The sequence below is a fragment of the Sciurus vulgaris genome (assembly GCF_902686455.1).
Source record: "Sciurus vulgaris genome assembly, chromosome: 11".
In the NCBI taxonomy this organism is placed as follows: domain Eukaryota; kingdom Metazoa; phylum Chordata; class Mammalia; order Rodentia; family Sciuridae; genus Sciurus; species Sciurus vulgaris.
In genome coordinates this window covers 54,413,225-54,430,929 of record NC_136472.1, presented here as the reverse complement: position 1 = coordinate 54,430,929, position 17,705 = coordinate 54,413,225, and the positions used below count along the sequence as shown (strand labels likewise).

General features: G+C 36.4%; 1 protein-coding gene and 1 pseudogene across 2 annotated transcripts in view; both read left to right on the top strand.

Annotated features, from left to right (window-relative positions):
• Window positions 1-3,006: 3,006 nt before the first annotated feature.
• Window positions 3,007-17,705, top strand: part of LOC306638654 (L-lactate dehydrogenase C chain) — a 34,283-nt gene continuing 19,584 nt past the window's right edge. The window contains exons 1-4 of the mRNA XM_079101892.1: window positions 3,007-3,015; window positions 3,287-3,421; window positions 8,623-8,740; window positions 16,058-16,231. Coding sequence (XP_078958018.1) covers window positions 3,296-3,421; window positions 8,623-8,740; window positions 16,058-16,231 — 418 coding nt within the window. The 5' untranslated portion in view covers window positions 3,007-3,015; window positions 3,287-3,295. The remainder of the gene's footprint in view (window positions 3,016-3,286; window positions 3,422-8,622; window positions 8,741-16,057; window positions 16,232-17,705) is intronic.
• On the top strand, window positions 8,748-11,309 carry LOC306638639 (glycosaminoglycan xylosylkinase-like; annotated as a pseudogene). Its single transcript has one exon. The product of its transcript is annotated as a glycosaminoglycan xylosylkinase-like (transcript).

The following is a 17,705-nucleotide window of genomic DNA, read 5'->3' as shown; positions in this document are numbered from 1 at the left end:
GGTACCATTTCCGTTATAATCCACAGTTTTAGTATATTAAGCCCAAGGTATTATATATTTGTTAATATTAGCACTAATCTTACTTGGTACCCTACAATTCATAGGTACTGTTCTATATGTGAATGTGAGAAATACTTGACAACTGAACGTAAGCAATATGTCACTATAGAGGACATAGGTTTTTTAAGATCTTTTGTTCTCTGGAAGCCAATAACCTAATGACACTTAACAATTCTAAACCAAGTAGTCTTGATGGTTCTCTACTCAAATGTCTTCTTGAATTTTCCCCTAAAATATTTTTGTAACTGACCCTTATTCAGGTCTGAATAGTGTCATCATTCCTGCCTCCAGAATTTTTCTTCTTGAGGTCTAGTTAAAGAAAATTATGGCTTTTTTCCCTCTCAAATATAAAATGAAAAACTTGGTCAAGGTAGTCTTGATAACGCTATTATAATTTGATTTGCTATCCTGTACGCATAAAAAAATTACAACTTTGGTAAGGTAAAATTTATGTACCATAAAATTTACTCTTACAGTGTACAATTATTTGGATTTAATTATCCCCCCAAAGAAACCAGAATCTATTCCCATGGGCTTTGTAAACTTTGAAGTAACTTCAATTTCATTTTTAAATAGTACTTATTTTAATTTCATATTATTTGATAGATAATATGAACATGATTGAAAATAAGTGAAATAGATTTACTCAGCCATGAATTCAGATTTCATTTTGTAAAATTTTATTACTTTCTGCAACAATAAATGTTCTGGGTTCACCATGTGCCTTCCTGCCCCAGCAAGGAATAGGCAACTCTGCAAGAACTTTTTTGTTTTCATATCTTTATAAAGTGAATTAAGCAGGTCTCAGCCCTGCCTCACACACTTTGTCAGTGGAGAAGAAAATGAGATGTTCAGAACTCAGTCCTCCCATGTTGCCAAAATGACACCATTAGGACGTAAAAGCCATGTTCTCTCAAGATTCTTTACTGAGTGCCTACTATATAATATGGTGTATGTTGCAATATGCAAGAGTAAATTCAAAATCTGGACTCTTATTTTGAAATGACTGCAATCAATGTCAAGCTTGGAGTGCTTGGAGAGGTATCCAGAGACATTTACCTTCACTATTTTTTTTCAACTTGTCCTCTTTATTTTTTAATTATTTTTTATTTTTACAGACTGCATTTTGATTCATTGTACACAAATGGGGTACATCTTTTCATTTCTATGGTTGTGCACAATGTACATTCATACCATTCGTGTAATCATACATGTACATAGGGTAATGATACCCCTTCACTATTACCAAGAGGTTATCTCCTTTGGCCACCAGGGGCCTACGGCAAGTACATAACTTATTCATTTAGGTACTGGTGATTGAACCCAGGGGAATTAACCATTAAATCACATCCCTAGTTCTTTTTATTTTTGAGACAGTCTCAATTGCTGAGGCTGGCCTTGAACTTGTGATCCTCCTTCCTTAGCTTTCTGAGCTTCTGGGATTACAGACATGTACCACCATGCCTGGCTACAGCTTAATTTTTTGTGTGTGATACTAGGAAATTGAACACAGAGGCTTGTGCATGCTAGACAAGTGCTGTACCACTAAGCTACATCCCTAGGCTGTTTTGCAAATTTTTTATTTTCAGGTGGGTCTAGTTAAATTGCCAAGGCTGGCCTGAAACTTTCATCCAGTTTTGGCCTCTGAAGTAGCTGGGATTGCAGGCATTGTGCCACCAGGCCTGACCACAGTTTGAAATTGCAGGCCATCCATGTCAGCAGTGCTCCTCAGCCCTGTGCTGTAAGTGACATTGCTGTGGAAGCACACAAGCAATTGTTGGTACCAATGTGCGGGTGTCTGCTATGGGGGCTTCTAATTTTGGTCTTGTAGTGGGTTGAGAAAAGTGCCATAAGAGAAACAAAAGAGATACTGGAAGTTGTAGTTGACACAGTTGTCTAGGAAAGCTAGAAGTGCAATTTAGCATGCCAAAACTGAAAAGGAGGAATTAACCTCAAAGGATTGGCAAAGAACTTTTCAGATATAGAGAACAGCAAAATGTTATCTGAGCCAAAAACAAAACAAAACAAACAAACTGTCCAAAGTCTGGTTGGAAAGAGTTTGGTGAGTGTTTTAAAGTTGGAGGGGTGGAAGGAGGTCAAATCTTGAAGGTCTTTTTGGTAATTCTATGTATAACGGAAAGCCAAGAAGTGTTTTAAGAAGAGTATTGCATGTTCTGAACTACATTACACACACACATCCAACAGGTTATTACATGGAAAATAGATTATTTATATACTGATGGGTTCAAATGCAAATACTGGACAAAAGATGATTGAGGAGGTTGTGTCCCCTTCTTTGAGTTATAAATTGGTACATTACTGCACTCTTAGAAAACTAGATATGGCCTTTCCATGTCATTAATACCTTCTGTTCTCTCAAGAGAAATCCAAACTTTATTTCAGCATGTGGTCCTAAAGTTACAGAGGTTAATATTTTATAAAATGACTGCAGGTAAGTGCGTAGATAAGGGTGTGATGAATGCACCATCATAAAGTAGGTTTCTCAAACATTGGGATGGTAATTCCCAAGCCCACCTTTAAATTCCTTTCATCGCAGGGGCCCAGATTCGTTCTGCATGTCCTCTCAAAAAAACAGTAAATTTTAGACTGGTTCAGGCCGTGAACTCCGCGGCCCAGGCAGTTTCCCAGCTGTCTGCCCATCTTCAGAAGTCTGGCCGCAACCAGCAGTAGCTTGGTGACCTGCTAAAGGTCGGGAGGCATTTCCCAGGCCGAGGACGCCCAGCGCTTTGCCGACGCGCCTGCGCGCGGGCCGGCCGGGGGTGGGGCTTGCGTGCTGACGTTAAGGGCCGTGCGTGGCGGCCAACTGTAACGGTCGCTGGGCTTTGCACCTGAACTGTTGGTGGTGTATTTTAATGGTGTCACTTTTTACTTTCTTAAAGGCGGGGCGTTGTGCTTTGGAGCCGTCTTTACAGAATTGCGCCAAGAAGAGCGTTTGTGAGCATCTGGTGCAGAGTGAAAATAGTGGCTGGGAGCGGGGAGAGATTAGAAACGTGTTGGTGCCCCATTCCCTAACCCTGGTTGAATGGTCCTTGCTTTACCCCACACTCTGACCGGGAAATTCTTGGGTTTCCCTCCACCCCAGTGCCCTACATTCTGCGAACTCAAGGGGCAGTTCCTTAGATATTCTCAATGGTTCCTAATCGTAATTGTGAAAGTGATCGATTTAGGGAGTTTGATTCCACGGAAATTGCATTATTCCTGTTAGGTTCTCAAAATGTCAACTGTCAAGGAGCAGCTTATTGAGAATCTAGTTGCAGAAGATGCAGTCTCCCAGAGGAAGATCACCATTATTGGGTCTGGTGCCGTAGGCATGGCTTGTGCTATTTGTATCTTACTGAAGGTAAGTGATAAGCCCATCGTGCTACTGAAAATCAAGCACTTTTGGGATTTGTAGACGTTGAGTTCAGGGTTTCAGGACTATTCCCTTGACAGCAAATATGCATCCTCTCATATATGATTTTGACACAATTTAAGAATCATTTACTTTGAGGTAAATGTGTGTCAGGCATTGCTAGACTATTTAAATTTACTTATAGGATTATTCGGTCATTAAACAATTTCTGTGGAAATGACTCAGTACCTGGAAGATAAATCGTTCAAAGGGCTTATACTTCATGTTTAAAAATTCTATAAATATTACATGCTAATTGTAAAACAAAATACCAAATTTGGTAAAAATGACAATGGAAAGTCTTTGCTTTGTCTTTTCTGTTTAGAGCATCTTGCGCTTATTGGCCATATGTATATAATCTTTGGATAAATATCTACTCAAGTCCTTTGTCCATTGAGAAAACTCGCAGCTTGCTTTTTTTAAAATTTTTTTTATTTTTATTTTTATTTTTTTTTTGGTATGGGGAACTGAACCCAGGGTTCTTTCTATTTTGAGACAGGGTCTAGCTGAGTTGCTTAGGGCCTTGCTAAATTTCTCAGGCTGGCTTTAATCTCATGATCCTCCTGCCTCAGCGTTACTGAGGGATTACAGACCTGTGCCACCACTCCTGGCAGGGCGTTTTTTTTTTTTTTTTTTTTTTTCTTCATATTGTTGAATTGTTGGAGTTCTTTATGTATTCAGATATTAACCACTTATCATAGATAATTTGCAAATACTTTCATTCATTCCATGAGTTTCTCTTCCACCCTGTTGCCTGTGTCCTTTGATACACAGAAGTTTTAAAATGTCTAAATTTTTACTTTCATTGCCTATGCTTTTGTTATATCCAAAAAGAGCATTGCCAAATTAAACGTCAGGAAGCATTTCCTCCATGTTTTCTCCGAAGAGTTTTATGGTTTTAGATGTTAGATTTAGGTTTTTGATCCATTTTGAATTAACTTTGTATATGACATAAGGTTAAGGTCCATATCTTTTTGTTTATGTGTAAATATCCAATTCTTTCAAAACCATTTGTTGAAAAGACTATTCTTTCTTCTTGATCTTGACACCCTTGTTGAAAATTTCTGGGTCTCATTATATTCTTCTAGTCTATATTATATCTGCCGTTATGCCATACCACACTATTTTGAGTACTGTAATTTTGTAATAAGGCTTGAAATCAGGAGGTATGACACCTTTGATTTTGTTTCTTTTTCAAGATTACTTTGACTTTTGGGGTCCCTTCAGATTGCAAATGAATTTTGGGATGAGTTTTTCTATTTCTGCAAGATACATCATTGGAATTTTCATAGAATAGCATTGAATCTGTAGATTGCTTTGGGTAATAGTGACATCTTAATAATATTGTCTTCCAATCCATGAACACGGAATGTCTTTCTATTTATTTATACCTTCTTTAATTTTTTCAGCAACATTTTATAGTTTTTTTTTTTCTTTTTTCTTTTTGTTACCAGGGATTGAACCCAGGGGTGATTAACCACTGAGCTACATCCCCAGCCCTTTTTATATTTTGAGCCAGGGTCTTGCTAAGTTACTTAGGGCCAGCTGAGGCTGGCTTTGAACTTGTGATCCTCTTGCCTCAGCCTCTTAAGTCATTGGAATTATAGGCATGTGCCACTGTGCCTGGTTATAATTTTTAAGTGTACAATCTTTTACCTCCTAAGTGTATTAAAAGTACTATTTAATCTTTATAATAACTTTTAGAGGTAGGTACTTTTTTTTCTATTTATAAATAAGGATATTAAAGCACAGATGTTACGTAACTTGGCAATATTGAAGTAACTAGTAGGTAGAAGGCCTGCGATTGAATCATGGCAATCTGAACACAGATCCTAATGTTCTTAAGTCCTTTACTATTTTAGACAATTTTTGGAAACTTGTAGAAGGGGATGACAAGAAACAGCAAAACCTATTTAATTCCAGAATCCTAGAAAGGCTCAGGAATTGGAAGTACCAGATACCTCATAAGGTAGAGGTAAGGGATGGGGCTAAAAACAGGAGGATTGGTTGATAGTTTATATGAGGAGAAGGAAAGCCACCAGATTCTCTTCCCAAGCTTAATCAACCATGTACCCACCTCTCACATTGTAGCAGACAAGGGAAGGAAGGTTATTTGGAGAAATCAAATCATGGTCTGCACTGAAGACATCAAGAACAGTAAAGGACATGTATATTATTGAAAGCCATAGGATTAAGTGAAAGTTTGTATGTTTAAGAGTGAGGTAAAAAGATTTTACTCCCAAGAAAAGATACTAGAAAGATGACCTCTGGAAAATGAATATAGAAAAGAAGAAATTAGAGGATCAGTCAGGAGGTGATTAATTGATGTTTAGGTTAAGAAAATAATTAAAGAGATAAAAAAAAATCTAAAACTGAAGGATATGGATTTATAGATACAAAGAATTCACTGAGTGCTACCATTATTATGGATCCAAAAACGCCTACTCCCAAACATATAATCATGAAATTTCAGAACTCCAATTGTGAGAGAAGAGCAGTTTTTGGAGCTCCCCCCCTTTTTTTCTTAACTAGAATTCACTGTATTGTAGCAGGTAGTAAAATAGAGCAGAATAGTTCAAGACCTTTTCTTCTGGTCATATTGATGTATTGTGCTTGGGACAAATGGAAAATGATGAAGGATATTAAAATGCACATATTTGTATGTATTAAATATATTAAAATATACATATTCATATTGATGTGAAGGGACATGGACTGTAATGAGTATCATGACATCTTCATGACATTGAGAGGTGGGCTATAAAGCATTTTTAAGGTCATGCAGAAGTTGGGGATGTGGCTCAGTGGTAGAACACTTGTCTGACACGTGCGAGGCCCTGAGTTTGATCCCCAGCACCACAAGGAAAAAAAACAAAACAAAACAGGTAAAGTTTTTAGGAGTGAGTAACAGTACATCCTATTTCTACATCCTGTTTAAAGTAATCACAGTATTTTTCCTTCGACTGATTTTAATCCTCTGGTCCTCTTGTTTTTTTATCTTACCATGGGTTACTTCCTGGAGAAAAGATTCTGAGACTATCATAACTATTTTTCCCCCTAGTACATGGGCTTGAACCCAGGGTTTCATACTTGCTAGGCAAGTGCTCTACCACTGAGCTACCTTCCCACCCCTTTTAAAATCTTTACTTTAAAGCAGGGTCTTACTAATTGACACAGGCTGGCCTTGAACTTGAAATCTTCCAGCCTCGGTCTTCCAAGTAACTGGGACTACTGGTGTGTGCCACTGCACAAAATAACTATTCTTATAAAATTCTGCCAGGCTAAGCAAGCCCAGGTTCTTTCTTCGAAATTATTTTTTGAGAAATGACTCACAAACATGTAGTTGACTTTTTTTTTCAGGGCTGAGGATCAAACCCAAGGTCTCATACATGCTAGGAAAGCACTTTACCACTGAGCTATACACCCAAACCTGTAGCTAATAAAAAACAAACAGGCAAACACAAAACTTTTAGGGATTATTTCAGCATTGTCTTTAACAGCAAAGACAAATGGAGCTGTTAACCTTCCCTTGATAAGAGAATTGTCTCTTATCAGAAGGGACAGAAATCAAGTTTTAAAATAATTTAAAAGAAAATAGTCCTGGTTATTAAATTATTGTCACTTAGCTCCCAAACTTTCTATATTCTGCTTTGTGATGTTGGTGTTGAGTCTCTGTATATTTTCCTCCTTTTGCAGTTTGTGTCTGCCAATAAGAGGGCACTGCGTGGAAATTGAAAGAGAGGAGGGAAGAAGTGACCTCCTTGTTTGCTTATTGTTCTGGTGTTCTGGTCACTGATATCCCAGCAACTGTCCCTTGCCCAAGTACTAGAGGTTGGCTCTAGCTTCAATTCTTTTGGAAATCCCAGCATTGTCCTCATCTTTCTCCTTCAGCAGGATCAGCAGCAGTAAGGTTTTGTCCCAGGGAGGTGTGAGCTTGGCTTCATGAAGCACCTCCTTTGCTTTCTTTCTCTGTTCCTTTGGCTTTAGGGATGGTAAGTTCTAACTCAGTTGCTATTTCTGGGTTATCACTGAATATATTCCCTTTATATATTGTTTATATAATTGAAAATGTAAGAGCAAACCTTAACTTAAGGTATCACTGGATCCTGGAATTCAGACATATCCAAGACAGTCTCTGTATACGTTGGTTTAGATTTTCTCTATTAATTCTTAGGCCAGGTCATTCTGTCTGGTTGTAAAGATGGCTGAACAGTTTGTTCTTAGAGTCTTAACGTCATTCCTTGAGCCTGATTCCAAAGGAAAGTGGGACTCGGTCTCCCATCTGCCATATTCAAATCACACAGACATTGTTTTCATTATTTATACCTGGGCCATAAGGCCATTTATAAACAGGTTGCTATGGCCAAAAGGAAAGAAACAGTGATCTGGGCCTGGTTTTATTTTGAGGTCCAATGTTACTTATACTGCACATAACCACATGCAATGAGTTCCCATCAAAAAGAGGAATTCTATTACCAGAGAAAGGGATACTGGTGAGGTACGGTGGCACATGTCTATAATCTCAGCTACTCAGAAGACTGGGGTAGGAGGATTGCAAGCTCAATATCAGCCTTGGAAACCAAGTGAGACTCTATCTCAAAATAAAAAATAAAAAGAGTTGGGGATGTAGCTCAGTGGTAGAGTTTCTCTGGGTTCAGGACAAAAAAAGAAAAAAAGGAAGGAAGGAGAGAAAGAAGGAAAGAGAAAAGAAAAAGGTATACTGGGTAAAGTATAAAAAAATAATAATGTTCACCAGAAGTGGTTTCCTGTTTGACCATAAGGATGCATACTAAAAGCATCTATAGCCAACTCAAGAATTAGGCTTAAAGTTAAATGTAATAAAACCCTTTCAAAGAATTTTATAACTTTTCATTGGGTTTACACTGATACATGAAGGGTAAAAAAAAAAAAAAAAAAACCTTCCTAAAAATTTCCAACAATTATGTGAAGGCAAAACAATTTTTCCTACATCCTGTTATTTACTTTGACTTGTGGTCACTCTAAGAACACATCCAGCAACTATTTTACTGTCATTTTTTCCAATTAAAAATATGAGACTCCTTTGATTATAAAGTAGCCATATGAAAATTCTTTTTAGTCTCTTAGAACTTAAGTAGGAACATATTATTCAGAACTTTCATGTATTTTAGGATTTGGCTGATGAACTTGCCCTTGTTGATGTCGCAGTGGACAAATTGAAGGGAGAAACGATGGATCTTCAGCATGGCAGTCTTTTCTTTAGTACTTCAAAGATTGTCTCTGGAAAAGGTTAATTTTAGTTTTATAAAGTTATTTTCAGAGTTTTAAAAAGTAATGAATTTTTATCAAATTGATGTCAATAAATATAAAATTAAAAATATTTCCCTGTCATTAGAACATATAATTTAAAAGTTTTTTTGAAAAGAATAATTATAATTGTAGGAAATTTGGAAAATATTTAAAGTATAAAGAATATTTGAATCTTATGTTAGTGGTTTTATTTACTTATTTCTCTTTTCTATGCAATTGCTTTTTACTTAACCAACAATTATACACTTTTTAAACTTGTAATTTTGCCCTATATATTTTGTCAAGATAATGCAGTCTTTTTTGGCGAGGGTAGGAACTGGGGATTGAACTCAGGGGCACTCAACCACTGAGCCACATCCCCAGTCCAATTTTGTATTTGATTTGGAGACAGGGGCTCACTGAATTGCTTAGTGCCTTGCTTTTGCTGAGGCTGACTTTGAATTCTTGATCCTCCTGCTTCAGCCTGCTGAGCTGCTGGGATGAGAAGTGTTTGCCAGTGCACCCAGTAAGATAATGCAGTTTTGAGCAGATTTTGTAATATTATTGATATACTTCTCCAAACTCTTTCACCTGGTTTTCTTTTTTCTTTTTTTTCTTAAGTAGGCTGAAGCCCAGAATAAACTGAGGTTTTTTTTTTCTTTCTATATTTTTTAAAAATATTTTTTTAGTTGTAAATTAACTTTTATTTTATTTATTTATATGCGTTGCTGAAGATTGAACCCAGGGCTTCACACTTGCCAGGTGAGCGCTCTGCCATTGAGCCACAACTCCAGCCCCATCTTTCCACATTTTTTATTGTTGCATTATAGTACATAATGATGGAATTTGTTGTTATATATTCTCATCTGGTTTTCTTTCTGTGTTTATACCGTACCAAATTTGAAGGTATAGCATCAGGCCATAGCACACAGCAGTGGAGAACTTGGTTCCATTACCATTAGCATCATGTGTTGATCTACTAAAAAATCTGAATACTGGGGAAAAAATTACACCAGAATGAGTAGTACACTCCTTGGTAATGTGATTTAACAAATTACTCTCTACTAGCAATTTAATTTAAAAATGTTAGAAAGAACCGTCATAATCATTTTATTATGTTGACTGAAAATATGTAAATTTACTTAGAAGTTCATTTGCTGATTTTCTTAATAAGCAAGAGAGTGGGTTGGGGAGGAGGAAAAGAGGTCATCATGAAGATTAAGCAGCGAGTCATGCTGTTAGCAGTACTCCTTGTCATCTTTATCTTCATCAAAGTTTTCCTGATTGACAACTTAGATACATCAGCTGCCAACCAGGAGGAGCAGAGGGCTTTTCACTGAATGATGACTGGCTTGCAGGTGGAGTTGGCACCCAAACTGAACCACACCTTACAGTCTCTATGGGAGATTGCAGTCCAGTGGGTGGGGCCTGAGAAATGTACCATGAAGAAACACTGGAGCTGGGGGCAATCATGCACACCATAGCCATCAAGAAAATCATTAAAGCTGATGTGGGTGTTAAAAGGATGCAGTGGAAAGCGTTACTGATACTTGAAGAAGGACAGAAAGTTGTCTCACACCTAAGCCGTATAGCTGAGACTATGTGATGGAAGGGGAGCCATATGGTGGTTATGATAGACACAATGCAGAAGTAACGGCCTTTCATTTGGACAGGATTCTGAGTTTCTGATGAGCCCCCTTGGTGGCTGGCAGATTTGTTAATCTACAGACAGATATCAAGCCTGTTGCTATGGAACAGCTGTTGAGCACCTTCCTAGCTGTAGGAAACAATACTTATTTATTTGAGAAATGCTATTACTGCTGAGAAATAACCAGCTTGTGCGGATGGAGACACAATGGAGGAATCTGTCACACTTTGGCTTCCAGATGTATGGCCTCTGCAGAAACACTGACATGGCTTGGGCTGGACTTACCAAAAAGGCAAATTGGTCGGGTAGGAGTATGATGAGAGCTACTGTGATGCTGTGAAGAAAACGTCCCCATGTGACTCAGTCCCATGCCTCTTGGACATCATTGACACCTCTTGTCTTTGATTACCTGATTGGCAGTGCTGACCACCACCACTATGAGAGCTTTTAGGATGATGAAGGCACTAGTTTGCTCATCCTACTTGATAATGCCAAAAGTTTTGGGAACTCACTGAATGAGAGAAGCATTCTTGCCCCTCTCTATCAATGCTTCATCATTAGGGTTTCTATCTGGAACAGACTAAAGAATGGAATGCTAAAGTCTTCCTTAAAATTTGCTGTGGCTCATGATCCTAACTTCCCATCATGCTCTCTGATCATCACCTAGATGCTATGGACCAGCAGCTCCTGAGTGTTCTGGTCACTCTGAAGCAGTACACCAACCAGGTTGGGATGGACACTGTGCTGGTAAAAGACAGGAAGCCTCTCTCCCACTTGTAACTCACAACACAAAATAAGTGAAACTTATTTTTACAAAGATAGAGAAACAGCACACTCAATTCCAAATAGTATGAAATGGTTTAGAAGTGGCCAGCAGCAAGTTCTGGTGGTGGAGAACAGGGTGGCCTTGGGTGTCTTTGTTTTTTTTTTTTTTTTTTTTTTTTTTTTTTTTAGTGGAAGCTAAAGGAAAGACCACAAGTGTCAGAGAGGAGCGTGAGATGTTCCAGTGGAAACACCTTCCAGTCTCCCCAGCAATTGCCCATTTCTAGCAATGGTTATCAGTGTTGGTCAGTCTATATTCCCATAGCAAAGGACAAAGAGGTGTGACATTTTGATAAGTGAATGCTGGGATTGGTTCCAGAGTGTGTATTTTGAGGTGAACCTTGTAGTCTTCTCCACACCTGTGAATTTTGTGGAAACATTTTATGATCTCTTGTTTTTTTTTTTTTTTTTAAACAAGACTAGTCCAATTTGAAAGAGTAGTGGCAAATAAAATTTTGTGTTCTACTGGAAAAAAAAAGAGATACTACCATATTAAAATACCTTTTTAAAGTATCATTTAACCTTTAATAATATAGCAGGATAAGTACCTGGATTAATCTTGCTTAAAATGACAAAATGTATGCATAAAATATGAGAGAAAAAGTTATCAATCCTTAAAGAAATAATACACAGCTAACAAAGTGACATGCTTTCAGAATAGGCACTGAATGAAATATGGAAACCAGAGAGTTAAGCAGAGCACTATAGCTGTTTTTCACCCTGATAGCAATAGCTAAACCTAGTAAACATCAATTTTGATGCAGGATAGAGGAGGTCAAAGGGAGAACCTAATATAGGGAGTTGCATAGGAGATTGCCCCAAAAGTCTGGGACCCCAGTGGACTACACCATGGATCTGCAAACTTTTTTCTTTTTCTTTTCTTTCTTCTTCTTCTTCTTCTTTTTAATGCTGGGATTGAACCCAGGGAAACTTTGCCACAGAGCTACACCCCCATTCCTTTTTGTTTTTTATTTTGAGACAGGGTCTAAGTTGCTGATATTGGCCTCAAAGGTGCAATCCTCCTATCTCAGCCTCCCGATTAGCTGGAATTATAGGTATGCACCACCACTTCCAGTCAGTAACTTTTTATGTAAAGAACCAGACAACAAACAGTTTAGGCTTTGCCAGCTATATGGTCCCTGTCTCAACTATTCAGCTCTGCTAATGGAAAAACAATCATAGATAATACATAAGCAAGTGTCTATCGCTATGTTCTTTTTAAGAAAAAAATTTTTTTTAGTTGTAGATGGACACAATATCTTTATTGATTTGTATGTGGTGCTGAGGATTGAACCCAGTGCCTCACACATGCCAGGCAAGTGTTCTACATCTGAGCTACAACCCCAGCCCCTATTGCTATGTTCTAATGAAAATGTACATGCAAAACAAGTGATGGGTCAGATATGAGTGGCTGGTAGCCATCATCATTTCCCAATTCCTGCTCTGTATGTATCCTTAATGTAAGGATGACCCATAAAGAATTCCCCTCTCCCTATCTATGGGAATCATGGAAGTGAAATTGAGTTTCTCAGACACTTTGGCAGGGGGAAATGACTGTTAAGAATTTGGAACAAGCCAGCTTTTATCTGGGTTCTAAAATATCTTAATCAGATGGTGCCTTGGGGAAACTCACTTTATTTCAGGTCTTCCACAAATAAAATTCTAAGAAAAATGAAAATCTTACAGTAGGAATAATTAAAATCTACAAGAAAACGCATGAGCAAGAACCATCAGAGGTGACAAGGTTACCATAGATTTCAAAATTATTAAATATAAAATATGATTATTTTATTTAAAGAAATGAAGGACCAACTTGAAGATAGCATGATACAGGAAACTATAAAAACATTTAAAAAATAACCAATATAACTTCTAAGTGTGAAATATAATGAAATTTAAAACTCAATGGATTTAATAATAGACACATTTGAAGAGAGAAATTGTAAATCTAAAGCAATTACTCAAAAGTCAGAAAGAACTAGAAAATATGACAGGTTAAGAATCATGGAGGATAGAGGGACTGGGGATGTAGCTTATTTGGTAGAGTGATCAACTAGCATGCTTGAAGCCCTGGGTTCAATTCCCAGCAACTCAAACACACAAATCATGGAGGATAGAATGATAAAATGTAATATATGTCTAATTAGAAAAGTGAATGGAACAAAGGAAAAACTTGAAGAAATCCCTATGTGGACACATCTTGAGAAATTAGACAATACTAAAGGAAAAGAGAGGACTGTAAAAATTGACAGAGAAATTAAGCACAGTGCTGCACTTCTGTAGTTCTAGCTACTCACTTGGGAAGCTGAGGCAGGAGGATCATTTGAGGCTAGGAATTTGAGACAAGCTTGGGTAACATAGCAAGGCCCTAACTCTGGAGAAAACAAACTCAACAAAAAAACACTCTTGAAAAACAAGGTCATAGGAACTGCTTTACTGTATATCAGTACTCGTTATAAAACTACACTAATTAAATGCATAGACAAAATATTGGCTATTATACTGATAATATTATAAGTAAATAAGAAATTTATTAGTGATATTTTTAGTTATGGTAATACTAAATAAAATGCTAAATAAAATAAAAATACTAAATAAAATAAAAAGAAATAAAATTGAACCCATACCAGATCTGATACCTCCCACAAAAATCAAATCCAGTTTAGGTTAAGTTAATCCAGTTAAACATGAAAAGCAAACAACCTGCTTAGAAGATAGCAATACCTTTATGACCTCAGAGTAGGAAAGAATTTCTTAAACATAAAGATGCAAAAAGCATAAACAATGAAGAGTTTGTGTTTACAAAAAGACACTGTGAAAGAGTGAAGAGATAAGCTATAAACTGAGAGAAGATATTTGCAGCATAACTGACAAAGGAATAGTGTTCGGAATAAAAAATACCTGCATCATAAACACACATATACTGTTAGGTTGCATGAATGTATAAGTATGTAAAGACAAATCCCAATGTTATGTATAATTATAAAACACCAATAAAAAGGGGAAAAAAGATAAATACACATACCATAATAGAAAAAGCAGGGAATTACTTGACTATTTTACAAAAGAAGAAACTCAAATGACTTATAAATCTAGGAAATGGCAATCTAATTAGTAACCAAGGAAAGAAGGATAAAAGCCATATCAATATATGATTTATACCCATTAGATTGACAAAAATGATAGCACTTACAAGGTGGAACAATAGGTACTTTCAAGCATGGCATGTTGAAGTGTGTCATAGTATAACCATTTTTTAAAAAAGTTCCTCATTACCTGGTGAAGCTGAACCTACAATCCAGAAATTACACTCCTAGGTGCACATTTACATTAGGATACATATACAAGAATGTATTATGGTTCAATTTATACCTTGCTGTGTAAGATTACATAACTGTTAAAATGCAGTGACATTAATGTGAATGAATATCAGATACATAATACTTAGCTAAAGGAATGTGTATAGTTCAAAAACTGCTAAAACTAATATTATTTAGATATGCATAGGTGAGTAAAGTTACTTTTTAAAAGGTAAGGTTATTATTTCCAACAGTCAGAAGAGTTGATAACTTTCAAATGTGAAGGATGTAGATGAAATCTATTAGGGGTACACAGTGGCTTTCAAGGGATTGGCAATGTTCTATCAATTCTTGTGGTTTTAACAGATAGCTTTAATATTTAAAAAAATTAACATTTCTTGTACACTCTTCTATATGAATGATTTTGTTTACAATAGAACATTTTGGAAACACATTTTGTGAGCTCTAATGGAAGAGAGCAGTGGAATACCATTGATTATTTCAGTTGTTTTTAATTATATGTACAATGAGTTCATGTGCTGGAAACAGAAGGTGCTAAGATATTTGTGGAAGGAAGGGTAAAATATGAGCTCAGAACCTATTATGGAGCTTATGATCAAGTTAGGGGTTTAAGACATAGCTGTTGGAAGATAACATGTTGTTATATAATACCTATTTGAAAATTGTAGGCAGTGCTATAAAAATTCTTTAAAGAGATTGTAAATGATATGATTGAGAGATGCTTAGCAGAGGAATTGGTAATTGAAAAAGTACTTGACTATTATAATAAATAAGCATTATATCATATTATAATTATCATTATATCACAATTATATCATTATATTATAAGTGAAACATTTGTAAGATTGTTTTATGTACTTGTTCATGGTCTGAAATAAAGTCCCAAACAAATATTTTGATGTAAATATATTCTGGCCTTTATAATTCTAAAGCATACACAAAAATTCTCAGAGTTCTAACCTAATTCATCATGGTGTTTCTTTGTTTTGGGGCTTTTTTTTTGCGGGGGGTACTGAGTATTGAACCCAGGGACACTTAAGCACTGAGCCACATCTGCAACCCTTTTTTATATTTTCTTTAGTGACATGGTCTGGCTGAGTTGCTTACGGCCTTGCTAAATTGCTGAGACTGACTTTGAACTCAGTCCTATTCTCTCTCAGCCTCCCCAGTTGCTGAGATTACAAGTATGTGCCACCACGCCCGGCTCATTATGGTGTCTGTTTAAGAAGTCAGAAAGCTGACATTGCCTTGGACCTTAATATCATTTGAGAATGTAGGTTAAAGAGGATGGTAGGTTCTTTTATTATAAAATATTTTGGAGGTGTCTATGTGAAAATTGGCAAGCAGTAATGACAAGACTTCCTTCAGTTTATACAAGATATTACTGCACAGAAATTATCAGTTTGCAAATGCCAGACATGAAGGTAGATTGGTACTTTAATATCAAGAGTATATAATAGACTGTTGAAGAGTTAAGTCACAATAATTATGGCAATCTTAGTCCAAATACTGTTCTTTCTGTTTTAGATTACAAGGTATCTGAAAACTCCAAATTAGTTATTGTCACAGCAGGTGCAAGGCAGAATGAGGGAGAAAGTCGCCTTGACCTAGTCCAACGTAACGTGGCTATCATGAAATCAATCATTCCTTCCATAGTCCGTTATAGTCCTGACTGTAAAATGCTTATTGTTTCAAACCCAGGTGAGTATCTTCTCATTTCTTTTACTGATAAGGATGATTGTTCATACCATTCCTTCTTTCTTTAAACTTCATTAAGGTAACATTTATGTATAATAAACTGCACTCATGCAATGAAAGTATACATAGCAATGAGGGTGGTTTTGTTTTGTTTTGTTTTTAGGTGCTGAGGATAGAACCCAGGGTTTGGCATATGCTAAGCAAGCACTCTGAGTTACATCCCCAGCCAGTGCAGGGAATTTTGACAAATATAATCAGTTATGTACCACTGTAATCAAGATTCAGAACATTTCTGTTACCTCTGAAAATTCTGTTGTTCTCCTTTGCATTTCATCTCTCATTCCATGTCTGTCTTCATTTCCTGGAATTTTATATAAAATGAATCATAGTGACTTAAATCTTTTCTCCTTTCACCCAGCAGAACTATTTTGGGACTCATTCATGTTATTGCGTATATCAGTGATTTATTTCCTCTTTATTACTGAAAAATATTCTTTTGTTTATACATTTTAAATATTCTTTTTAGCTGTTGATAGATATTTAGGCTATTTCCAGTTTGGAGCTATTATTAATAAAACTAATACGAACATTTATATGCAAGTATGTACATGGTCATATGCCTTCATTTCTTTTGGGTAAATATCTGGGACAATCATGGGTGGATTATGTGGTTGGTGTTAAGTTTAACTATTAGAAACCATCAAAGATAAGTGGATGATGATATATAACAAGGAGGGGGTGGCTTGGCAGGGGCAAGGGAAGAATGGAGGAACTTTGGATTATGTAGAGGGAAATGGGGGTTAGGGGGTGGCAGAAGGAAAGATAGTGGACTGAGACAGACATTATTACCCTATGTACATGTATGATTACATGAATGGTGTAAATCTACATTGTGTTCATCCATAGAAATGAAAAGTTGTACCCCATTTGTGTACAAGAAATCAAAATACAGTCTGTAAAATATAAAAAAAAGAAACCATCAAAGAGTATTTCAAAATGGTTGTACCTTTTTATATTCCAACCAGTACAGTAAGAGAGTTCTAATTGCTTTACATCCTTGCCAATTTCGGGTATTGTCTGTCTTTTTAATTTTAGTCTCACCATCTTCATTTTTGAAGGATAAGTTCTGCCAGATAATGTATATGTTGGTGCTCTTGCTAGTATCCCAGAAATCTCTTAGTGCTGTTCATTTTTCTTCATTTTTTAAAAATTGAAGTGAAATCCACAAAACATGCAACTAATTAAAGTGTATACAATTCAAAGGCATATAGTATGTGCACAGTGTTGTGCAACTTGGGTTCTTTGTTCTTTTTTCTTTCTGTTCCTCAGACTGTAACATTTCAATTTACCCATCTTTGAGTCACTGATTCTCTCTTCTGATTTCTCAATATGCTGTTGACCTGTTCATGTGAATTTTCATTTGTTCCCTTTCATTTTCATAATTTCTATTTATTGATATTCTCTATTTGGCAAAAAA